The sequence below is a fragment of the Saccostrea echinata genome, unplaced genomic scaffold (assembly GCF_033153115.1).
Source record: "Saccostrea echinata isolate AGI-Se365-2 ecotype Australia unplaced genomic scaffold, CSIRO_AGI_Sech_v1 ptg000010l, whole genome shotgun sequence".
In the NCBI taxonomy this organism is placed as follows: domain Eukaryota; kingdom Metazoa; phylum Mollusca; class Bivalvia; order Ostreida; family Ostreidae; genus Saccostrea; species Saccostrea echinata.
The window spans coordinates 12546693-12573872 of NW_026889759.1; the positions used below are offsets into that span (position 1 = coordinate 12546693).

General features: G+C 33.1%; 1 protein-coding gene and 1 non-coding gene across 5 annotated transcripts; one reads left to right on the plus strand and one right to left on the minus strand.

Moving 5' to 3' along the window:
* Window positions 1-823: 823 nt before the first annotated feature.
* LOC133184431 (uncharacterized) lies at window positions 824-22055 on the minus strand. 4 transcript variants are annotated; one of them, XM_061319506.1, is made up of 5 exons: window positions 21891-22055; window positions 19250-19369; window positions 14704-14802; window positions 9968-10132; window positions 824-1689 (listed from the first exon to the last, which is right to left on the minus strand). In XM_061319506.1, the coding sequence occupies exons 1-5, from the start codon at window positions 21914-21916 to the stop codon at window positions 1326-1328; spliced, it is 774 nt and encodes a 257-aa protein (XP_061175490.1). In that variant the 5' UTR covers window positions 21917-22055; the 3' UTR covers window positions 824-1325. The 4 variants fall into 4 exon arrangements, with proteins under 4 accessions (XP_061175490.1, XP_061175489.1, XP_061175491.1 ...); XM_061319505.1 differs by lacking the exons at window positions 19250-19369; window positions 21891-22055 and having other exon boundaries at window positions 14704-15041; XM_061319507.1 differs by lacking the exons at window positions 14704-14802; window positions 19250-19369; window positions 21891-22055 and adding an exon at window positions 12185-12807.
* Trnan-guu (transfer RNA asparagine (anticodon GUU)) lies at window positions 17760-17833 on the plus strand. Its single transcript has one exon. It is a non-coding gene; the product is annotated as a tRNA-Asn (tRNA).
* Window positions 22056-27180: the final 5125 nt, after the last annotated feature.

The window sequence follows — 27180 nt, forward strand, 5'->3', positions numbered from 1 at the left end:
CAACTTAACGTGTTTGTAAGGAAGTCAGACAGGCACTTACTCCACAGCCTGAGATTGTAATGAGTCCTTGAACAACGTTCGGACATCTGAAATGTCGAAACTGATCATGCCAGACGCCCATCACCTCCAGATTTAAGAACGAATCGAATTTCTCTTTCTAATTATGTTGTGCCATCTCTACGTCTCTTAACCCAAAGTCTTTGAAAACACACTTACAGGGTCGTTGTCATGATGAAATTACACCTAATATATGTATGGAATCATTTTCATCTGTGGGCGTAAAAACCACATCGCAACAATGTGGTTGTACAGTAAGAAAAAATGTGTGGTAGATCAGAATAGAACTCACATTTATATCTTTCTGTTAATACCTTCCATGTGTAGAATTCTAGTGAAGAAGTTGAAGAGAGATTTTTTTAATATAATAATCCACAATATCATAATACATGCTCCGATTCATGTATTCACAGTTCTTAGTTATTTTTTGTGTACATTAATCTGCATTCTAAAAACAACTTACTAGTACTACAGAATCATTTGTTGGTATGCTAAGTGGACATTTTGCATCCAAAATTACTGTTCAGCTTTTAGTAGAGTATTACCAAGGATACGCAGACAAGACAAATGTCAGAGCCAGATATCTGTGTATTTATACTGTCAATGGGTTAGTGTGTTGAATTTTATAGCGGGGTGAGGCAACTATTTCATTATGAGGAATGAAAATACAGTTAAAATCAAAACTGAATATTCGGCCTGATCATCGTTTTGTGGAATACCTGTTTCTGTCGCATATCGATGTATTTAATGAAAGACAAACCAATAATTCAACAGGAAGCAATGTATTAACTTGCACAAATATATTACATCAAAATAACAAATGACAAAAATATATCTTTCATGAAATAATATTTATACTTCAAACTGACTCTTCTTTGATTTTCATTTGCATTTTCCTCTCACAGATCACATATATCGACATGTGTAGTGTAAACGATACATATTAAGGAATTCAAACAAAACTTTATTTGTTAAAGCGGATTTCATATACTGGGAGAATGAATCTGTCAACTGACAACAACCATGCATTCGTTAAAATGTCGTCTGCTCACAAATTCCCCACACACAGGAAGCAAAAAATTTAGTACTCAATATGGCAATAACCAATGACATGCTTCGTTACATGGGCGACATCCAATGATAAGTACTGTAACATGACCTGCACAAGTGAATTTTTGGACGAATCCTGAATGCACCCGGTAGTGGTTGTATGACATCATTGCACTATAATCCCGGTGTAAAAAATAAACACTAAGACACTCCAAATGCTACATGACGCTGCAACACTTCTTTTGTTTTTTCTTGTCTTTGAAATTAACATCATTAACAACATTAGATTCCACCTCCTGTTTTACAGATTCTGGAGACACTTTTTTATCCTCTACTCCATTTTGCTTGGGCTGAATACTGACCGGTGAAGACTGAGATTCGTTCACTTTAGTCTGAGATATGCTTTCTTCTAGGATTGGCTGTGCACCATTAGAACTGTCTTTGCTCGTTTTGGAGGTGTCCTTCTCCGAGTTGTCGTTCAGAATGAACGTATCACGAACTATTGTAGCTCGCTTTAAAATGTCTTCTGCTTCTTTGCACAATTCACCATCTGGTTTGAAAGGATTGTCCCTGCTCTCTAAGCTAAAATAATGATAAAAAAACATTAATTAGTACTTGTATGTAAATTTTGAAAACCTGATTCATAAATACGTACAGACACACCATGAACTAGGATAGCTACATTTCTCCATCATTAAAGATAATCGTCATTTGTATTTTGGATAAAACGGGATTGAAATATGCTACAAGGTAACGGTTCCCCGCTGCTACCCTACGTAAAATGATGTTTCTACATTAAATCCTAGGATATCTGAAGAGAACCCTTCATAAAACAGATCATACTGTCGACCCCAATCAATTGACGGAGGATCTGATTTGTCTTCGGGCGGCTTTAACTTATCTATTTTTGATGCGAACTTCGCATAATAGAGCATATGATGTATCTGAATTTTCTTGCTTATGTGTTATTTTGTAATTCCATAGATTTCCGGTTACATTTACTAATCAATATCAAATACAGAGATTCCGGAGAACGGCCGGTAATCAATAAATGGCATCAACAGAGATGAAATTCCAGACTCTATTCATCTGGAAAATCTCCACAATACACTCAGTAGTCCACGCTCTTCAAAATTTTCTATATAACGGATCCTTCCGCTACAAAATAGTTTGGAGTGATTTGTTGCCAAAAGGCGACTTCCACAGCGCAGTAACAAGTGTTACATCTCGCACACCCTTTTGCTGTTACTTGCGGTGTAGCGGAATTAACATCTGTAATCAGATTAGCTGTAATAAGAAAAGCCTCGATTTGTTTGGCTATTTCAGCCTAGAGGCTCTACTTATTATCAGATATCTTCTAACTTCTTTTCAATATATTTTGTCGATTAGCTCGTAAATGACACCTTGTCATTTGACGTGTTTACATATTCCGCTTCCTGTTGTTCTCAATTAAATTTAATGCTAAAATATGTATCATATGACAAAAAGTATTAATTACGACATGTATCATCTTATTCCTTAAGGGCGTAGATTACTTTATACAGCTTGCAAAATAATTATTACAATAATTGGTAATTTCATTTTTCCATTAAGTCTCAAAGAAGAGTAAGAATTTAAAAAAAAAACTTTGTCAGCAATGTAATTACAGTACATTGTACCAAATTCAGTGAAAAATGCATTATTTTGCACGTATCCTCAAACCGTACAAATTTTCAGCCATTAAGCGACTATCACATGCAACATAATAGTCTAATTACATAAAAGATTAACATCTAACAACTGCTGTAATTCGAATATAGCATAGGGAAGATAGGAATGAGAATGTTATCTACACAATTACGACTTTTGGTATATAAAACGGGGTTGGCATGCTCCTACAATGCATTGAAACAAGACCCAAACGGGGCAAACCAGCTCCAGACGTAATTCCTTGCACGACAGGAAGTTTCCGCCCGTTTCTGATAAGAACCATGACTGATAAAGTCTGGATGCAGAGGGTTATCATAAGTTGCTATTTTACAAAAAGAACAAAGTAGCCCAAGAATTCAGTAGAATTGCAATAGTAAATGTAAAAGGAGAGAGAGAGAGAGAGAGAGAGAGCATGTACATGTATCGGACACGAGAAGTACTGACAGCACATTCACTTATTCCATGGAATCAATAAAATAATACTTCCTCCAATCAATACACTAAGCAGGATGAATAAAGTAGAGAGAGACGTTAATCGATGAGAAAGAAATGGCAATGTCAGAAGAACTGGAATGTCCGCCATCAGATAAGGTGACCTACCTCCCTTCACGCGGATCCTCCATAGTGCTACTCCAAGACAAACCTACAGATGCATCAATTTGTGTTGTTTCTATGGTAACTGCAGAATTTATGTTAATCTAATAACTACAATTGTCACTAAGTCGTTGCATACAATGTAGTTATCCTCTGACACCGAGACAGCAAGCAGTCCGTGTTGTTTACACTGCGGAATCTGCCTCCTCCTCGAAGCTAACCACTACAACAGCGCCTTGAGCCACCGTAAGTCACGCTTCATCTACGACCCCTATCGGCGTTAATCATTCACTGTTTTGCCTGATTCTTTCACATAAAATAGCACCACTCTTATCACCTTTACAACCCGTTAGAGGAAAACAATACTGTGTATATAATAACCCTTGGTACGGCTGCTGAAAAGAATGAATCAATTACATGCCCAGTGTTGTGTAACTCGGAATGTCTTGGTATTTTTCATACCTATACACATTTTACATGTATCCTCGTGTAATTAGAAGCAGACACATGCTACATTCTACAAGGCGTCAACAAACGATTATTCCATGCACAACACTGCACCACATGGTATTACTCAACAAAACAATCTCTGGCAAATGACACCGAAACAACAACTTTCAGGTCAATAAATTATACAAAAAACAATAATCTCAGTACATTTCTTTTCTTTAATGGAGCACACAGTAGGAAACCTATTAATGTTAGCTCAATGCCTATATCGTTTTTGATTACATTCACTCACCGACCTTAGAGCACCATGATTCGACCCCGTTCTTTAACATAATATTTTAATTGACTTCACAAATGCTTCAAAAATCTAATAAATGAATGATGTTATGATTTTTTTTAAATTAAGTTAGGTCTAACTTCAATTCTTCTCTTGCAATTTATTCAATTTCAGTAATTTTAAATTTCCGACAAACCGTTTACTTTTTAACAATATTACTAAATTATTCCAATAAATTCTACTAAATAAATTGTATTCATTAGATTTGGAAAGACTGAATTTAAACGTAAAAGAATCATTTCACAACTACAGTGATATTTCATTTAAGGATGACGTTTACCAGTTTACTCAGGGTTTCAGATTGCAGAAACGGAATGATTTGAAGTATAAAATATTTTAAATCAAAAAATGTTCTAAGTGCACAAAATAACCAAGTTATAACTCAGTATCAATTTAATAATTTAATATTTCAATATTTGCAGAAAATATGCAAGAACAAAAGTAAACATATGCTGGTGCAGAGTAAATTCGACTAAATTTTTACTTTTTCATTTTTATCACAAAACATTTTTTCTTGCAATATCATTCACAAAGTCCAGATTCTATGTGTTTTAAACATCATTTTGCAAATATTATGTGTATAAAAGCTCATGTATTATTTCAAATAATTAAATGACATGCAATAAAGAATTTCAAAAATATGAACGAAAACCATTCCAGACAACATATCTCAATAATTTGATCATTGACTTCATATAATTTTAATACCAGCAGAATAAGGGCAACAAAAGTAAACCGGGGCTATAGATAGTTTAGAGTTCTTATCATTCAGAATTTTGTAATATTAGATTAAAAATAAATAAAAATTAGAAAATTGACAGAGAAAATTTGGACTGGAGTAATTTTCAAGTTTATGTCTCAAACTCTTAATTGTTTATTTATATGTACCAAAACTATTCCACAGTCATTATATTTTGTTATCTAAAGAGTTTTGTTGCTTATAATATTTTGTTAGTTAAAGAAATACTGGTCACAGTGTGAAATTTTTTTTCCGAGAAATACTCAGGGACCACTAGCACGAAAAGTAGGTCATTGACCTAGATATTTGAAAGTGAATAATAACCAACAATCATAGGTCTACAATATACAATAGGTGGTTTTTCATTCTTTTGTCATCTGAGTAAACGTCATCCTTAAAATATTTACAGTCCCCTTATTATCAATACCCGTAGTGTAAAAACACGCTCTGCTAATCATGTGATTAAAAAACGTATATGATATATATATATATATATATATATATATATATATATATATATATATATATATATATATATATATATATATATATATATATATATATATATATATATATATATATATATATTACGCGTTAATATGACAAGGCCTTTAATGTAATATCAGTGTATAGACTATATAGATTATAGATTCTTTATTTCCAAATCAGGGCCCTTTCAGGCATCACAAACAACAAGTATGATTTCTACAATTACAAACAGTACAGACAATTTATGTGTATACTAAATAATAATCTACAGTACATGTATTTGTATATTGTACAATTTGACACTGTATATGTAAGTAATGTTGATAAATGATATAGTACTACCGTGTACCCTAATGCAAAGTGGGGAGATTTTACATTCCTCGCATTGCAAAAGATACCACGTGGCAATGCAAAAGTACTAACTATTACAATACATGAAGTGTCAATTTTTGTATGTATTATTATTACATATATTTACATGTACTATATATTTAAAGAAAATGTTGCAATGTGACTTTATATGCATAATATTTTAAATGGCTTGTCTAGCTAGTTCACATACAGCAAAAAGCACTTCAATATTTTCACAGTTTGAACCCACAACAACTTATTTTCATTATTTAAATGATACAGTGTGTTTGTATAATATTCATCATATTCTCTCTTCCTGTAACATAATTCAAACAATCAAAAAGTATGTGTTTTTCATCTTCAATAACATTCATTGAGCATTTAGTACAAAGTCTTTGATCTCTAGGAATGCCCAAATAACGACCTCTTTCTATTTGTAAATTGTGAGAAGATGTACGCAACCTACATATTATACTTTCCTTTGTTCAAATGGTAGGCAAAGTAAATATTTTTCAAGTCCAAAATTTGTTTTGATCTTAACATAAGTATCCAGTTTACCTTCTTGTGACAATCTTATTAAGTTCCACTCATTCATGTAATATGCAAATAAGAATTTTTTGCATGTAGTCTTGAAAGTTTGCAATTTGTTAGAAAAAGTATCCTTATTAAAATTTAATATTTCTGCAATTTTACTAAATGTTCCATACCAGGATGGTATACTGTTACTCCAATTAATCTTACTTTGAGAGTATGCTGCTCTCAATAATGGAAATGACATGTCTGGACATTCTAATCTATGGACATAATTCAAAATACTTTTAATAATATCAAAATGAAGAGGCAGTCTACCAAGCTCAGATAATGAGGAGAAGTTTGCGCTTTTTCTATGCAATCCTAATATATTCTTACAAAATTTTATGTGTAGATTCTCACACTTTAACTTATTAAAAATGTCATACACCGAGAGTTTGCAGGTTTTAAGGAAAATACTAGGTCGATCGATGTTCCCTATATAATCTCAGTAATTAATTACGTTCTTGGAAACTTGAAATGTTAAAGGAAGCTCTTAACACTAATGAATGAAAAATGTTTCTTGGACTTTGAGAAAATGTTTATTTGAAGATGTACATACTGAGTTTATTTCATTTTCAGCATATTTTGTCATACTTCTTTTAAAAAATGAAGCATTAGAGAACAGGAATCGCTATTGTTTAACTCCGAGCAATAATGTTTTAAATTTAACTTTATCTTGTTTTAATATAATGTTGAGAATACTTAAATCTTTTTAAAATGGTGTCATTTCCTGTACATATCATTTTACCCATTTTATATCAAAGGACAGGTCACTCTAACAGCATTAATTTACCAAGGAATTGGAACTCTTCAGTGAGCAGTTTTGAGAGCTTCCTTGATTAAGAACCCTCTATGTATACTGCACACTTAGACTAAAGAGTTCTGATTCTGTGGTATTTTATATAGTTAGAGTGATCTGCCCTTTGATCAAAAGTAAAATAAATTGAAGTACACAGTGAATTACTCAATTTATAATCCATTCAAATTTTCTTAACATTTTAATAAATCAATATTCATAATTTGAACACTTTATTTGCATGCATTTTCCCCATTTAAGTAAACAAACAAGGAGTGATTTCTGTTCATCCATACCTATTTTCCTGGGAGTAAATGCCAGGTACTTAAATAGATAAGCTCAATTAACACCTTTTTATAATATATTTTTCTCAATGTCCAAAAACATTTTGCTTTAGTGTATTAGCGGGCCTTTAAGATGCAAGAACCGACACAGCTACTATTAGATCTATATGTACGATATTTGATGAAAGCGACTGCATTAATTAAGATAAATAGTTTTTTGGAGGACGAAGTCAGTGCAACATTACTGTAGTATTACTGTAAGAAGGTGCAGAGGCCGGAAGCTGACCCAAACCTGGGCTATAGAAATACTGGGTGATATCTGAATTTCAATTGCTTCTTAGAAAACGTGTACAAAGAAAGTGTATAGAAGCTCGTTCCAAAAGAAAGTTGACTTACTTGTCATATCGCTGACATAGAAGTATTATAAGGATCTTTCAGTATGGGTGTGAGACTTCCCTTATTTTAAAATCAAGAGCATACTCAGTATCACACAAACAAGGTTCAAAATAACAGTAATAGGTTTAATTCAACGATGCAGCTGATGAATGTTATGTAGACTAGTCAGAATAACTGGGTAACGTGACTGTGGGTGAAAATCTTCATATCTCACAAAACACTCTTGTAAACTTGCAGGATTTTGAAAAAAAGACAGTGACATCTAACATTAGTATAATGATAGCTAATAGTAATAGCAAATGTATTCAAACAATAAACAGTCAATAGCTTCGCACATATCTAGCAACTACTTCCAATCATATATATATATATATATATATATATATATATATATATATATATATATATATATATATATATATATATATATATATATATATATATATATATATAACATCTGCTTCCGAATATATATTTAAACAGCAAAACGTTCAAACATTTATGAAAATTGCTCAATTATTGAAAGCAGCTACTTCAAAACATTAGTACATGAAGGACTACTTCCAATTTTAATAGCAACTGCTTCCAAACATTCATCGCAACTCTTTTCAAACATTCATAGCAACTGCTTCCAAACAATAATAGCAACTACTTCTTATTATTCAAAGCAACTGCTACAAAAGACTGTGCTGCCAAACATTAATAACAGTTGCTTCTGAACTTCAATAGCTACTGCTTCTGAATATTAATAGCAACTGTCTAATCATTAATAGCAAGTGTTTCCAATCCTTTGCAGCAACTGCTTTCAAACAGTAATAGCTAAAAATTTAAAAATTCAAAAAAATTAGCAACTGCCCCCAAATTTTAATACATGTATAAAACTTCCACACATTATTAGCGCCCGCTTCCAATGCTTCATGGCAACTATTTGTACTTCAAAACATTCATAGCAACTGCTTCCAGACATTTAAATCAACTGCTTCCAAACATTTATAGAAACTATTTCCAAAACATTCATATAGCAGTTGCTTCCAAGTAATAACAACTGCATGCTTCCAAACATTCATAGCAACTGCTTCCAAACAGTAATAGTAACTGCCTCCAAAAATTCATAGCAAATGCTTCCCAATAATAATAATAATAGCAACTGCTTCCAAACATTCATACTAACTGCTTCCAGACACTCCTAGCAACTGTTTCCAAACTTCCAAACAGTTGTTTTAGGTTGTTCTGCTGCATGGTTGTGATTTGAGTCAATTTTGCAAGACTGTATAATGAATTTTGCGTCAACTTTTCAACAGTGAAAAGAAACAACTATGTTTCCAAGATCAAGAAGTGACAAGGGTTTCTGGTATACCAATAAATAATACAATGAATAAGGAATTTATGAAGGTCCATTCGAATTATTGGTTAATTATATTAAATAACATAACTGACCATGGATGAATATGCAGACAATACGTTTGTTTCTGCATTTATTTTCCTGAATAGAGGTGCACAGAGTACAGCAAAAAATAAGGCATTTTCTCTCAAAACACAAAAATCAAATGCTCATTCCGTTGATTAAAATTCAATATAGCACTTTTAATGATATGTACGATAACTGAGAAACTTGGCGAACAATTCTTAATTATATTAAGAGGAATGAGTTCGTTGAATATAGTATTAGATCTTCATTTTCTCACGACTCTTTTATACAATCCATATTTTATCCCATGTGTAAGTGCACTTATGTGAAATTTATGCACATAATTCTGAAATACATAAATTCGAAGCTTAGTAAAAAATTAATTAAAATTGTCAATCGAAATTGGATTATTTAGCTAAAGAAGTAAATGACACTTCTAGTAATCCACTGTATAATAAATTCAACGTTGAAGTGACAGTGTTCAATTTAATTTTTGCACAATATACTGGCCACGCATGGCAAAAAGCCATACATCATCCTAAATACTGAAGAGTAAGACAACACCACAATCCATCATTCTGCAGTCATTCTAACTAACCAAGACGAATATCGTGCGGTAGACAGGACTCGGGAGAAGCATGCAGCAGAAAAGCTTTTCCAGATATACACACAGAATGCTTCATATAATTCTACAGTAGTAACAAAGCCAACGATTGCTACAATCAAACATCATAGAAAAAGAGTGAACCCTTACCTGGCCGACCTTTTGACGGGCCAGATTCCTAGGGGTGTATCTGAGAGGACAATAGTTTCACTGGTCCCCGTGGGGCTGAGCTCGCCAGGCGGCGCTGACGGTGCGGAAGTTATTTCATTAGGAGTATCACAGAAACTCACTTTATTGTTCCGGGCCTTGTCATGGCTGATCAAAGCATAAAAAAATAGGATATTAGATCTCAGTCAAATGTTTGTCAAATGTCCGTCCAAATATAATTATCTTACCCATATATGTCTCAACAAAACCATCGATCATGTTATATTGCAAACACTGATCTTTCAACGTTAAAGGTCCATCTACTTGTATCTATTTACATAGTAGAAAATTTGATTATTTCCAGTAAGTGTTCTCAAGTATTTTAAGTATTCTTCCATCGGGTATTCTAAAGACATTTTTAAAAAATCATTCATGTTCCAAAAACTAAAGAAACTTTATTCAAACTGTTGTCATGATAGCTTTAAGATACAAAACAAAACAAAAAAAAAAGACCCAGAATTTTTCGTATCATACAAAATATTACTTTACGGGTCTAGAAGTCTAGAACGTCACAGTGTTCGGTAATTTTTGTGAACAACACATGCGATTACTGAGATTGTTTGAAGTACAATTTCAAGATATTTGATAAAAAGGAGTGAATGCACTATAAAATTAAAAAAAATGCCGACATTATTCAAGGATTTGATATAATGAAAACATTTGTTGACCTTGACCTAAAGTCTTAGAGAGAGAAAGAGAACATCTATCAACTCTTTCATTAGAAACCATAAATTAACTTAACTTAATCACCTGAAGAGTGTAATAAAATTAAATACATTTAATAATACATCACACGCTGTTGATATGGGTATTCTATATCATGCCCATTTGTATAATGCAAGATAATATAGGGAGATCTAACACATTCCCTAACCTCAACTGACGTAAGATTCGCGTATAAATAAGACTCTGTTTACCACCAACAAATTGCTAAAATGCCAGCAAAACTTTATTGTGCATACAAATGTTTCTATTTTAGATGAACTTTCAGAGCAAGCATTCTGAGAGTTTTGCATGTCCCCTTCCATCTCTACTGATGTATGCTAGATACCAAATTGTTTCTGCAAAAGTTAGATATATCTCTGACAGTCCTCTACAATCAAGGTATGTATGAGACACATAAATGCTCAGACAACAATTACTTGTCAGATGAGGGACATGATTAAGATCTCAAACACCGATGTCATCTGATGGGGGTTTCATTAGAGAAGAATGCATCAAGCCAAATACGTAGTCTCTTCTATAGAAAACTATGGCTTTACACACGAGGATCTACCATCTATTCAAGTTTGATAAGAAAAAAATCAACCATACAATAGGCATAATGATGATTTTTTTTTAAATTTTTTATTTATGTATTTTTTTTTTTTTTTTTTTTTATACAAAATCCATCTTTATATCAAGTTTGATGCAAACTCGTTCAACCGCATAGAAGATGCTATGGCAGGATATACATTACAAACAGATTGATGGACAGGACAGATGGGGAAAAGGATAAAAGTCCCTCTGTAAGAGGCTAATCACAACTGAACAATGGATTGTTTGCTTATAAGAAACCAAAATACTACACGTATTCCTCTAGTCAATCAAGTTTGCTTATCTTTTAAGATGCTGTTATCTGACCCTTCTTGAGATAAGATGCATTTCACACTAGAATTCAATATTCTGATAAATAAAGGTGTTACTTCTCACTTTTAAAATCTGAAACATTCCAGTCTCAATATGCTTCTGTTCAACTTTGGAAAACCAGTTATTTTGCTCTTTCTAAAGTAATTACAAATACGATAGAGAGTTACCGCCCATGAAAGCATATCTATATATTATTGATATAAATGCCAGTCTTATCTGATTTACGAATGTGCATCTGACGTTTATACTGCTAAGTTATTCTTTCTATTGTTTAGAGATGTCTCTTCCACGCGCTCTGAAGAAAATAAATGTTAAAACTTAATAAACGTGGATTGTAAGTTTGCTTGTATCTGATCTAGAATACCCTCTCATAATCAACATGGTCCTTAATTAACTTTTAAAATACAGAACAACATTTTAAGACGATAAATATCACAAATGTAAACATCACTCCCTTTTATTTCAACCTATTAAAGTGCTATCTCGATCATCACCATTTCTAATGAATATGATGAGAAAATTCTTACATACCATCGACAAGTACAGTTCAAACAACATCCATCTCCTAAATTTAACTCCCGTGATTTAACAGAATTGTTATTTTCCGATTTATCTTGTTCCATCGTGGGTTCGAAGATCGAAATCAGTGGTCAGCCATGAATCTATACAGAAATCAATACATCTTTGCACTTTAAATATATTTGTCACACAGAAAGGAGTGAAAAAGTCGATATTTTTAGACAAAGATACTGCCAAGACATTCACAGAATGACAATTACACGAGAACACCCATTAAGACATTGGAATTTCCGGAGAAAAAGAATCCCATTTTGTAGAAACACGGAAGCTCATTCCATTCGTTTTCCAAACGCATCTCAATGCCTTCAAAACACAACTGCGTATTTTTGAAGCACACAGTTCTTGGCAGATAATATGATGTTAAGCGAAATCTCTCAGAACAGAACCCCTAAACCATTGTGTCCTCGAAACTAAATCTTTCCATTACATTTCCGAAGTGAGCTTTCTTCGATGTAACAGTTTAGAGGTAATTATAAAAGAAACGCCTCCAACCCTAAAATACCTGCTTCCTCAAGACATTTTTGTAAAGCTTCCAAAATTATTACAGAACATTGCTATGGAAATATATGAGATTCACATTAGATGATAAACAATATTAGTAAGGCTAAGGTCATGGTTCTCTGCTGGCTAACTAATCGATAGCTTTATAAAATCAAAAGCACACACACATATCTAAAGACCAAAGAAGATGTCTGGGGATTAGAGTAAATTATGAAAGTCGTAAACGAAGAAATGAATGTCTGGGAATATTTGAATAACTTTGAGATGTTTTGCAGACAGTAAAAAATAAATCCAGCCAAGTCTGACCACCAGCGAATATTGCTGCACGTGTCTAGTGAATCCCTTCTTTTCTTTGTCGCTATTAAATGACGTTGATGGACGACTTAGTTAATAATTGGTGACTAATGACAGGAAAAGAAACAAGTAAATTCTTCAAGTTATTTAGTGTTTTAGCTTTTACAGATCCGTTCCATACAGAGTACCACAATGTGATCCAATATGGATCTCAGTACACATTCTGAACCATTTATCCAAATGAAAGTCGACATATTGACAACCTTCTAATGAAGGCACGTTTACACTTTCTCTTTTGTAAACATCACCATCTGCATGCAGCTTCCTTAAGGCTTACATCATCGACCTCAAGTTAATTAAAAGAGCATGCAGTAAAAATGGTAAACAGTGCTTTAGCAGAAGTAATTCAGATTAAGAAATATCAAAGGTTTAAAACATTACAGGTATATATTTGGTTAATGTGGAACTTGTTGGTATCAAAATGTACGTAATATCCAATTAATGTTTTACGAAGCAAAATATTACAAAGCTGTATTTCGGACTCTTAATCGTCGTCACTATTTACTGTACATTATTTGATGAAGTGTTTTATATGAAGCTAATAAAGAGTCAAGAATGTCAAAAACTCGGTTTCATCGGTGAATATAAGATCTGATCTTCATCGTATCCATGATAAAGAAACAGCTGCAAATTCCACATGCATCTTTAAGGAAAAACACAATTTTGTTAGAGGTTTTTTTCTTTACTTTAATAATACTATTATTGCATATTACTGTTCACAAAGCAGATAAATGACATCGCTTTACTCTTGAGATTAAACATCACTGATTGCATATGGTGTACAGGTATCTAAAAGTTTCCGAATTTTTTTAACATTTCATAGTTGCTTAGATGAAAAAACAAAGCAGGAGCAAATGTTTACTTTTCCTGAGTGTTTCCGGTTGTTACATACAAATAGTTCCGTTGCTCTACAAAAGCAACTTTCTCAGGCATTGCATCGTAGAGTCTTCGTTATCTTTCGCAGGCCTCTAATATGTATCTTTTAATTAAAATGAATGATTTCTTTGAAGATAATCAGACGTACGCTAGTGGAAAATTTGTTTTCTTGAATGGTAATTGTAATAGGCTTAAAGATAAAATTAAGCAACTGTTCGTCCAATATTCACAAAGCATTCTATTCCCACAGAGTGATTCTTGGTTAAGAAAAGGATTTAAAAAGTCTTAATGTCATAATCGATATTATACTTTCCCAATTATGTTTCTTTTTGTGGATCGATTCATATTTGTTCACAGTTGACCGAGAGGAAATCAGAAAGACACGGTGGTAGCCGGTTTACATGGACAACAATAATGGGAATTTGCTAAGCTACAATAAGTTAAATCTCAACGGACAAGTTTAACTCAAATATCAATTTAGACGAATTTTGATAGCACATACTCAATAATGCAAATCTTGATAAGTGAATGAAAAGGGCCACCAATTGATTTTGCAGTAATTGGTTTTCTTCTGTTTGGCACAGCCTTCTACCTGTGGTCGGGGATATAGAAGTCTTCAAAGATTACAATATTGATCTTCACAATAAAAAATGTAAACAGAAAAGCACAAATGTCAACATGCCGGCTTAACAGGTGATAAATGAATATAAAGGTGAATTCATGCATACGATGAAGTTTACCTGGGTTGTGAAATTTCCTTCTTGATAATAGGTACATCGTTAACCAGATCGTCAAGGTCACATATACGAACTGATTCCTGGATTTTCTGCGAAGATTCCCTGAAATGGAAATCGAATTGATCGTCACTGTCATTAATTAATCCCACCTCACTGATACGTGTACTTTCCAAGGGGGCGAATTTGACAGATTTCAACGATGTATTCACGTGGTTCGGCTCGGGGTGCGGGCTGCACTCCCTATTTTGTTCGACAGACATTATTTCCACAAAACATGAACAGTGAAGTCAACAGATTACAATATGCATAGATTTCGCATAGAACTGTGTAAAAATGTACACAATATTCCAACAACTCTCAACTGTCAACGTTGGTTATGACTCATGATTTCACCTGAGCTAACGCACACATGTACGCGACTTTAAAATCAAAGTAAATTTTCGGCAATGAAGGCTAATTGATAGGTAAGAAGATTTATCCCTTAATCAGCTGTGAAATTAGACGCAAACATAGCATCAATACGGACAGGTTAATTTTAGGCTTTAAATATAGTCACGAGCATATAACCTGTCCCTCACAATGAAAGCTCACGACTGAAGAGGAGACCTTGACGAAATTTGTATATTGAACCAGGCTCGGCAGGTCTACACGGCACGGCCAATATCTACTTTCTATATGTCTGTTTGTATAATGTTTATTCTCTTGCGGCTTCTTAACGTAACACTGGTCAGTGACGGCGTTGAAAGTCTGTCAAATATTTATACAAGGATCGATTAACTATCGGTTATGTAATAATCGATTTGAAGGCCTGGACAGCAACGCAGCATTTATTAAAAATGACAGTTTTATGTATTTTTGTTAATGAGAATCGGGAAAATTGTTATTAATGGTTAACACTGAGTAGTTTAAATCTGCATCGATACCCCGTATTGATCTCTGCAAGCACGCATCAATGTAGTGCTCCAATACAATAGAACCTAAAACCCTGCAAACAGAGATGCTCCAATGCTGCAGGGCTCTGCACCGACAGAAATATCTATTCTGTACCCTGTAATTAAATTTGCAATCATACCATCTGTAACAAAACTAAACAATACAACATACAGCACTAAATATCACTTGTTCACAAAACAAACCTAAGCGACTTCTGTTTATGACTTAGAAATAAGTTCAATCAAATTATATTTATAATCTTAGCATTTCGAAAACATTTATTTAAAGTATATGTTGAAGGGTTTGTGCTTTTTCGTTAATTGCTACTTAGAAATCATCACAAGTATGTCTACGGTCACATTCTATCTAATATGCAATAAACAAGACCAGCTCTACTAAAAAATATTGAGAATATTTTTATTTTACTTTTGTTAGCTGTCAAAACCGGTCTTTGACTACTGATTTGAGATGCTGCTGAGTCTGTGCCAGAGAGTTTTTGACAAATAGAAATCGACGCATCCGCAGCAATGTTCCAGGAATATTACTTAAAATTCCATATTCCACGTTCAAGTATTTTTTTTTACTGTAATTATGTATGATCTGTGCCCGTCATGCATGTGCTCCTGATCGATAGTTCTTCGACCCCTCAGGTGCGTGTTTATTTTTGACACATCCTAGAGTTGTCTTTCTTGACGCTTTCATTAATAACTAACCCATGCCATCAAGTATAAAATCCTTATATACATGTATCTCGATTTTTCATTGTGATATTGCTAACAAGCTACACATTCTCAATAATATATGTATCATACAACACTTGTACAAATTCTGACAATCTGGAATGATGGAAAGAGGCCAAATATTTCAGGTTCATTGAACGGTCATAATTAACATGTTAATGCTGATGAAAGGCTTATTTATAAATACCATGTTCACCTCACACTGCCTCCATCCCCTGTTTTTATTGGACTTGCCTTGGGATAAACATGCATTATATAACATATGCAGTAATATACTAAGAGAAGATAAAGTCGGTTGTTACAAAGAAAGGTGTATTGAGTGCCCAAGGTATGGCCCCTTTCCCCACAAGCTACAAAATCTTTCATTCTGGACACACAAAAAAATCTGTTAGAACTAGAATCACCACGTTATTGTACAAATATCTAAAGGTGCATGTATTGTTTAAAATTTTGTAAAATAAAAAAAAAATATATTTACGTGTGTATTATGGCATGTCAAACGTTGCAATATTCGATTTTTTCCATTTGTATTGTATATTTTCCATTTGTATTATAAAATTTTTCATTTGTATTGTAAAATTTTCCATTTGTATTCTATAATTTTTCATTTGTATTCTTTAATTTTTCATTTGCATTTTAAAATTTTTATTTGTATTCTATATTTTTCATTTGTATTGTAAATTTTGTATTTGTATTCAATAATTCTTCATTTGTATTGTATAATTTTTTATTTGTATTGTATAATTTTTATTTGTATTGTATAATTTTCCATTTGTATTGTATAATTTTCCATTTGTATTGTATAATTTTCCATTTGTATTGTAAAATTATACAATACAAATGGAAATTTATAGAATACAAATTGAAAGTTATAGAATACAAATGGAAAATTATACAATACAAATGAAAAATTATAGAATACAAATAAAAATTATAGAATACAAATAATTATACAACACAAATGAACATTTATACAATACAAATGAAAAGTTATAGAATACAAATAAAAATTTTACAATACAAATGAAAAATTATACAATACAAATGAGAAATTATAGAATACAAATGGAAAATTATAGAATACAAATAAACATTATACAATACAAATCGAAAATTATACAATGCAAATGAAAAAGATCGAATGCAACGTTTGACATGCTATAGTGTATCACTGATTCATACTTGACATAAAATAAGTTTTTATTTTGCTAACGTAGTCTTATTAAATATTCAGCTATTTTTTTTTCAAGATATTATTGGAATATTCCTTGCACTTATATCATGGTGACAAACTTCCCTTAAATCTGCCATTGAATTCCTCATATATCTCTTTAACATACGTGATTAATTGTCACAAAACAAAGGATGACTTATTTCAATATCAATGTCTCTGTGGCGCAATCGGTTAGCGCGTTCGGCTGTTAACCGAAAGGTTGGTGGTTCGAGCCCACCCAGGGACGGAATTTTATTTTGTCAGAAAAATACTCACACTTTGAAGGTTTGAATTATATCCGAATTTGAAACCATGCAAAGATTTTTGATTTTTTTTACCCAAAAAATCCACGTCATACAATTCGTTTGAAAGCAATGCAGATTGTAGCAAAGTTTTCATTTGACCCATCTTTGTCCAAATGATTCTGAATCTGGGTCACGAGGAATAACATGATAAAAGTTAAAATAAAATATCTCTCAGTACATTCATTTACGAATATTTATGAAAATACTGCTATGGCTTTTAAATGCTATGAAGAAATGATTTCTACAAAAATACGTCAGTAACAACATTTCCCCTTTTCCCTGATTTTATTAAATATTTTCTTTTTCTTTTGTCGTTTACCTCTTCTCATTTTAATTTCTTACCATTCAGGTTGTTGATATTTTCATTATTTATGTATTATCTAATGTTTTGTTTGTTTGTTGGGGTTGAAAAATACATATATTAACCAAAAGGATATTTATAATCAACTAAATAAAGTAATTAGCTATCGTGTGGACGGTCTTTTTGTAAAGTGCATTGTACTGAAGTCTCTAGTGACTGAGTTTGACTGAGTTTGACTCCATCTAAACCTTTAACACTCCTCTTGATATTATACTGTAAGTAAATATAAGGAATTTTGCACTTATACAAGTAGCGAAATCTAAAAGTAATGTACAAATATCAAAATCCAACGTAAACTTCTGATATACATGAAATATATGGAGATAACGAACAGTATTCAAGCTCAAAAGTCCATTAAACATTACAAAATAGGTGCAGAGCAAATACGGACCTCCAAAACATCAGAGGTGGGATCAGGTGCCATGGAGGAGTGAGCATCCCCTGCCGACCGGTCACACCCGCCGTGTGCTCCTTGTCATGATCAGGAATAAGGGAAAAATCCGTCGACAATTCAGTGTGTAAATAATGGCCTAACAATTAGTATGAAAATCGTCAATCAACATTTGACTCAATGATAAATTGTATTTGCTGACAAGATCATTGTATCGACCGTAGAACTTACGAAATGATGACTTTAAACGACACTACTTTACAAAAAACAAAACATTGAAACCGATGTACCTCTGCCATGAAGTAACAAAGAGATGCTTATACTTAACGTTTGCAGAATTAATTTAGTAAATAATTATAATCATAGTTATTGTTTGCTAGTCTGATTAAAATCAAACCTTCCACTAGCTCCTTTATTTTGATGGTCGCGTGGAAGGACCTTCCACTTGACCATCAAAATAAAGGAGCTAGTGGAAGGTTTGATTTTAATCAGACTGAATGTTTGCAGCATTAATTTACTTAAATATTTATAAATACTTAATGTTTGCAGTACTGATTTATTAAATACTTACTTTATGTTTGCAGTACTGATTTACTAAATACTTACTTAATGTTTGCAGTATTCACTAAATTCTTGAAAAAGTTATCTTCAGGTTCTGTTTGATGTTCAGGAAAATCTTCAATGACCCATGTTTCCACCATAGATCCATAGCTTCCAAAAGAAACCCTAAAGGAAGAAGAGAGGTGCAAATATTCTACTGAGATCTTAAATCTTTTCATAACTTTTAAGTTTTAACATTTTTTGAGTTCCATTTTTAGATCATTTTATGTCACCCTGACCATTTAACTCACAAAGCACACGCATTGTATACAAGGTTTCAGAACGAAAGTGAAAGGTATGCTGGATCTTTTGACTACTGAAAATTTGGCTATCAAAGGAAACCAAAAGCTTGAACAGCTGGGGCTGGATTAAGGTTAATATATCAGTCAAATTTTCTGAGGTACATGAGAAAAGCAAAACTTGATATACACGTGAATTTCAAACATTAAGAAACAAAATCTTCGATTCACACACTGTACATTGAATATAGTCTTGGCATGTACTACACGTATCATTTTCTTTATAACAAAAAACTCTGAAATTATAACTTACATAAGCGATTTATTTTTACAAGGAATACAATTCTTAAACTTGAAAAATATAAAAAGCTTTATTAATGACAAGATGTCTGATCTGAAGCTTTTCAGTATATCGCCCTGACCCACATTTCTTTAAATTTAAATTTCAAAAGCTTCTACGGCATAACCCAAATCACAGAAGCATTCCATCCCAGGCTCATGGGGCTAAATTACAAAAAACTTTGATGTAATGCGGTGAGTTTTTCACGCGATTTGGGCTGTTTTTTAATCAGTTTCAGTAAAATCTGTAATGGAAAGCTCCCTCGTCATGGCTCATCCTCTGAAATTAGAAGACTGATTTTATGGCACCGAATCAATTTGAAGATTTGAAGAAGAAAAATTTATGCAATTAGCCGCCCGAGATGTTCGAGATAAAACACGTCCTTGTCGCTGCTTGGATTGTTTCCAACATCTTAAATGATTTTAGTAATTCCACTCTTTGCCGACCCCAATCTCATTCTGTCTTGTCTGTGTAGTAGTTCTTCATGATTCAGTACTTGTTACAGAGTTTTAAAAAAGTTTTCTCTGCCAAAGGCCACTAATTAAAACTGCACTCAAAATAATTAAGATTTTTATGTGCTTTCCTTTATTTGTTAAACATGTATCTCATGCATGGTAATGTACATATGTACATGACAATATATAGTATTTATTCATAACAATAATGTGTTTAGTTTAAATTACATGCTATCTATTGAACCATTTAAGTCAACAAATACATTTTCTTTCGCATGTCTGGGCTGTAATCATGTCGTGAATTTTAAATTTACTAGGTGGTGCATTTACCTCCACCTGGTAAATTCCAAATTTACAACATGATATTGTTATACAAATCTATACTAGAAAAAGTCTAACATTTCCAAGTTTTACTGAGGGGTCATAAAGAAATAGATGTTCGACTGCAGAGTGAGATATTGGACCTATCGGTGAGATATCGGACCGTTTACGTCACACTATGGGCGGGGTCAGCTAAATATTATTTGTATTCGTTGGTGTTGGACAGTGACAGAATTGACAGAGTTTTACTACAGTGCGAGTAAAGGAAAGTTACATCATGAAAGCCAGCGTAAGGTACATGTATGTAAAAAAAAAATAATAAAATAAAATAGAATACTAGTAAAAGGTATAACAAAACATTTATTGACTGTGTTCTCGGACAAAATGCGTTTTGTCGACCCCTCGAACCAAACTGTTTGCCGTCGGCCTGAGGGCCTCAGGCAAACGGTGTTGTTCTTGGGTCCGACAAAACAGATGTTGCCCTGGAAGCCAGTCAATAAATGTATACTGTTCTCTATTTGGCGATAGTAAGAGCCACTAATACATATCGTTTTGTGAAATTTGGGTAAGGAACTCAGATTCGGTTTTTAAGCACTACTCCTTTTATTTTTTTCCTAACATACAGTGTAGGTTACTTGCACATGAAACATGCTAGTTGGAACTGTTATAAGACTTTTTCATCAATATGTTGAATATCTTGTGTGTGGTCTTCAAAATACCGCATTGTCCTTCATCTGCTATAGTTTAAAACAATATAGATCCCCATTTCACGGATAACACACTTTGTATGTAAACAAAAAATGGTAAAGTGGTTTGAACTTTACAGAGATAGAACATCCTCTTTCTTAAATGAACTGGAAATGCACCAAGTCAAAATCTGTGTTGTCATGGAATGTTGTAGGTTTTGTTGCACGAATGCAGATAAGAAAAATTGATCAAAGCCAAATAACGTGCACTTCAGCTTTCATCGATGTGGCTGACGTTCCACAAAAAAACACAAGTATATAATTATATCAATTGTTTACATATATGACTGTTTACAAACAGCCTAGCATATGCTACACAAACAGTGACCAATAGTAAGAACCTAAAAATGTTACAAGGTATTTATTAAAAAAAAAAACCCAGACATTTTATACGACGAGACTTCCTATGACCCTGACAAATACCAAGATTCACGCCAATGGAAAATCGATTCCGTCATTGTTTTGAAATGTACAGCAGCTGAGATAGAAAATAACCCCGAAAAACTAGGTTTAAATTAATCATGCTTTTTCTAAGAAACTATTTACCTTTTCTGTGTATTCATGTTTATCATCTCCAACGGTCTAAGTAATGATCCTTAAAACCAATTCTTCAAGACATCCAGCTCTCTACATCTTTTAGTTTGAAATACAGATACCACGTTAATTTAATGAAATAGATGAATGGAGTCCGTCTTTGCGAACTGGTCAACTCGGAAACTGAGCAGTGTCATTAAATCTTTTCACGAAGAACACAGGCACCAATGAGTTGATTTTCCGAGAAAATCGCAACCTTCATTTTCCAATCGCCTCGTTTTGGCTCAATGTCAGGAAAAGATGATTAGCAATATATTTAGAACATGGAAATGGTTCTGGGGAGATAATTATTGGCCAAGGCGTCCGTCCATAGTGCACAAGCTGTTTTACAGGCTGTACATGTAAACTGGAATGTTATGAAGAAGTAGATACGCCTAAATAGAAAGCAGATGAAATGTATTTTAAGAACGTAATTATCTATATACACAAATCCGTTCATTTCGATATCTTGCAACAAGATATATAGATCATTCATCGTTCAAAATAATGGATAACCCTCTTAGCATCTTTATTGCTTATTAAGCAATAAAATGCAAATATGTTCGCTTAAAAGATATTGCTAGTTATAAAATTTTTGTTCAGTGTCATTACATCTTTTAATAGAGCATTTGGCACATAGATATAGGTTTTTATGACGTACATGGATCAACGGGCTAAAGTGGGTTCAAAGAAAATTGGGATGTTTCTCACCAGGCCAACTAGAATTCAGAATACATGGGAGATCCTTCAAAGGAACATTTTCATTTATTTATCTCTTCATATGCATACTGAACACTAGGACCAAAGGCGAGCAGATATGAATATGTTTATGCATGAAACAAAGAATTTCTTTGTGATTTGATTGATGGAAGTGTGCATTCATATTTCAAAATAAAGCAGAAAATTTAAAAATATAATTGACAATTGAGGCATACAGTATCAATAACGTGCATTTTCAAATGAGAATTTTTCATTAAGTAATAAAGTGGAAGCTTTTATATATTAATCTAGCTGTCAACGGGTTATCCGAACATCAAATATATTAAAGGCATGTTAACGTATTGAGTTTGTTTACAATTATCTGATAATTGAGATGAAATATCGAGCCGAATCATAAAACTTTCTGCTATTGGTCATTTACTTAATTGGATATTAGTATCATTTTGGTTTGTTTAAACCATATCACGTGGACAAACTAATCTCAAAACAAGGCTTCAGGTAATTCATAAGTAGTCTTTACTCAAGTATAGTTTAACATCCAAGTGTTTTTTTTTCAAAGTGCATAACCCTTTGTGCTACTTCGTCAGGAAATAAATTCAAAACGTTTAAATACTTCAGATATATGTGTGATATATTCTGTTGATGAAATTGATTTGAATTTAATTATCTGACGATTGTGCTGAATTATCACGTCAAAGTATTCAGCGTGTAGATTTTGTTCATCCAAATAACTGAATGTCATTTTAGTTTGTCCAAAACATTACGCTCGGGTCAGCTTAAGAACAAGGCATTAAGGAATTTATATATTTTAATATTTTACACAAAGACTGCAATTGGTGAAATTGTAACTCAAAGCTGTAGCGTAACTTCAAGCCCTGGGCATCTTTGTTACTGGGTACAGTTAGGAGAACATCGCTTTTTTTTAATTCTCCGCCCTTCTCAAATTTTTGCCCTTTTGATTTTTTTTATATCTGGAGTAGATGAAAAAAAAAATAGTTATTAGATCCATCTGAAATTAGAAAAAAATCTGTCTCCCCAAAAGCCAACCTCCGGCCTTTCAGAAATGAATGCATAGTCGCCTCTAAACATGGGATAAATATATTTATTCCATTTCCATTGGACAAGAAATAGAGATATGTAACACGAAACGTATCATTTACCCCCTACAATTTGCGATGAAAATATTACACAAAAAATCTTAATCAAGAAAATAATTACAAATTAAAGTTGTGAATTGAACATATTCATATAGGCCTTCTTGTCTATCGTAGATTTCAAATTCTTGAAAATTCCCTGGAAAGAGTAGGATTAAAAAGTTTAGGAAATATGATGAAAGGATTAAAAGTTAAAAATCATTCCGATTCCACATGTACACAACTACTTATATGGAGTCTGCCATTCGTGCTATATACTTGGATGTTTTACTGACTGTAGACTACAATGGCCAGCCAACAACTAAACTATATGACAAATGGACTTCAATTTGTCCATCGTCAGTTGTCTCTATTTTAATTGACGTTTCCAATCAATTGTAAGATTATCGTTTTATACCATTTTGAATACAGATTACTCCGTTTACCTCAACAATACAAACGTCCATAGTAATTTAAAGCGGGTATGACCGGTCGACAGGGGATGTTTACTCCTCCTAGGCACCTGATCCCACCTTTGAGTTTTCTAGAGGTCCGTATTTTTGCTCTGCTTACAATTCGAATTCTTTACTGGATTTATGAGTTTGATCGCTGTTCGTTATCTTCACTTTTTTCTATATAGACACCGCAGTTACAGCTTTACAAAAGAGATACGCGACCATTTAGACCAATGAACATCTTACTCTATTCTTGTAAATATTAAAGATGTTCTGATATTGCGTCGGATGCCTGTTACACCTAGCTTTACTAAATCATTATACTCTTACTTTCTAAAGAAAGCTCAGCTATATTGTTATCCTTGCCCGCCCGTTCGTCTGTCACACTGTCTTCTTCCTTAAACTCCTCTTACATTTAATTAGTATTTTATTTATCTTTTGGAAAATGATAGATGGCCTTCTGAAGATGTAAAATGAGGATTCGGAATTTTATTTTTACACTGGGCGCCAATGGGGGATCGAAAAACTTTTATTTATAAAACATTTAAAGCACCTCTTTGAATACTAGTATGATAGGTGGTGTCCTGTAGATGTGCACTAAGTTTTATGAATTTCATTTTGACGGTGGGGGCAAATTTGGATCGAAAATCGACGTTTTCTACAAAACTTCTTCCTTAAACTCCATTTACATTTAAAGGAGTAGCCTTTGAAATATGATTGGTGTCCTGTACATTAAATGTGCAATGAGGTTTGGAAATGTTCATTTTTACCTTTTGGGCCAATTAATTTTGGGGACAAAACAAACGACATTAGTCTTAAAAAGTCATGTTTACACAACATCTCTTAAATTGTACGCAGTAGCCAAATCATCATTTAGAACCTCATTGGTAGTGTCCTGTTGATGTGCAATAAGCTTTCGAACTTTTCTTATCCATCCAAGAGGCCAGTTTGAGCCGAAGATTTGAATTTATTGAATGAAATACTAACAGAGACCCATGTTCTACAAGTCCACCTGAAGTTTTTACATGTATGTTCAATTTGACACAATTTTTCATTAAGTCAAGTGCGGACTGACGTTTTTCATACTAATTGTTAGGCTATTATTTACACACTGAATTGTCGACGCATTTCCCGATCATGACAAGTAGCACATGGAGGGTGTGACCGGTCGACAGAGGATGTCCACTCCTCCATGGCACCTGATCCCACCTTTTTAGAAGTCCGTGTTTGCTCTGCTCAAAAAATTGTACTGTTTAATGGACTTTTGAGCTTGAATACTGTTCATTATCTCCATATATTTCATTGATACATGTGTATTTATGTAAATTATGGAACTATTGCTTCGTCATTATTTACCCGGATCCAAAAAATTTTAGACAAACACTCACGTATGGGAATCAGTGTTTTGTGGCAGCATCTAGTTATTTCTTATGAAGAAATCATAAAACAGAGAAATATTTTATAAACGTATATAAGTGGTCAATAGTATGGTTCATTTTACTGGATCGAACTTTGGAAACTTATCCTTATGTTATTTCGGAGAAACTGGCAGACATTGGCAACAGTGTATGCGAAAATAAAAGAGAATTTACGATGCTACTCTGCAGCCAACAGTTTACATATATTTATTAAGCATTATAATATTTTTTTCCAGCAAAGTTTATTTTCAGAAATGATGTGTTGAAACCTACTGATAGAAAAAAGAGGAACAACTCAGAAATTAACGATGTGTTTTGAAAATATTAACAATGTGTTTTGAAAATATTAACAATGTGTTTTGAATGTTTAATTATTTGAATAGCTTTAAACCTTTTTGTTAGACAAACATGTGAAGCATGGTATATTCCCTTTGTATAATAATTCAATTTGATGTAATTACCTATACTGGATTCCAAAAACTTCATAAAATTCTTACAAAGATATATCGCAGGGTCCAGTAAATGTTCAACCAAGTCTCTATCCTTACTCCTCACGAATATTAGTTGCTGTGAAGGAGAAACTTCAGACGTATTGTTCAACAACATATTCAAAAAGTGTGTAAATCAAAAGAGGATTCTCAACAACAACAAAAAAGAAAAAAAAAAAGAAAAAAGAAAAAAAAAAGAAAAAAGAAAAGAAAGAAAGAACTTTTAGAAAATCTAAAATCTCAAAACTTTTCAAAGACCAATAGCACAAAAACATATGACTAATCTACGCTTTATACAACAAATCCTAACGATAAATTAAAGAGCAGGCTTTTTGACGTCGTATATAAATCTTCCTCAATGTTAATCATACACGGTACCAATTTTGATGCACCAGATGCGCATTTCGACAAATTATATCTCCTTAGTGATGCTCATGCCGAAACGTTGGAAATCCAAAATATTTAAATAAAAAAGGACTTAAATTGATTGAATGTTGTTTTACGTCCCATTCGAGAATTTTTCACTCAAATAGAGATGTCACCATATACAGGTGAGGGTCTTCAAATTTAGGCCTTTACGCGACACTCAGGGCCATTGAGCAGTGAGGGATCTTTAACGTGCCAACGTCTGCCGTGACACAGGACCTCGGTTTTTAAGGTCTCATCCGAAGGACCCGCAACTTTCACTTCAAAGTGCCGAGCGCAAAGGAACAGTTGCTACCTATTTTTTATCGACTTAGGTCAGTCGCGACCGAGATTCGAACTCACGAACTTCCGGTCACGGAGCGACCGTGACGGTAAGAGGACTTTGAAGAGCTGAAAAAAAGGTGCCAAAGACTGGAGCCAAATACGTCGAAGGATCAGAGAAATGCATGAAGGAGATAATCCTTAATTTTGAAATAAATTTCTAAATCTTACCACAGCAATCAAATATTTATCTGTATTTTCAAGCTAGTACCGAGGTACACGTACTTAGCTACTGGGCTATAGAAAACCTACGGGACTTAGAGTCCACCAGCAGAGGCCTCGACCCAGGGGTCATAATGGAC

What these genes read in the sequence shown, in the direction of transcription:
- LOC133184431 (XM_061319505.1), bottom strand. Translation starts at nt 14,960, where the DNA reads ATGTCTGTCGAACAAAATAGGGAGTGCAGCCCGCACCCCGAGCCGAAC. An exon ending in AAGGAAATTTCACAACCCAG is followed by an intron (nt 10,133 to 14,703) that starts GTAAACTTCATC and finishes TGCTTTGATCAG; the next exon opens with CCATGACAAGGCCCGGAACA. An exon ending in CCCGTCAAAAGGTCGGCCAG is followed by an intron (nt 1,690 to 9,967) that starts GTAAGGGTTCAC and finishes TCATTATTTTAG; the next exon opens with CTTAGAGAGCAGGGACAATC.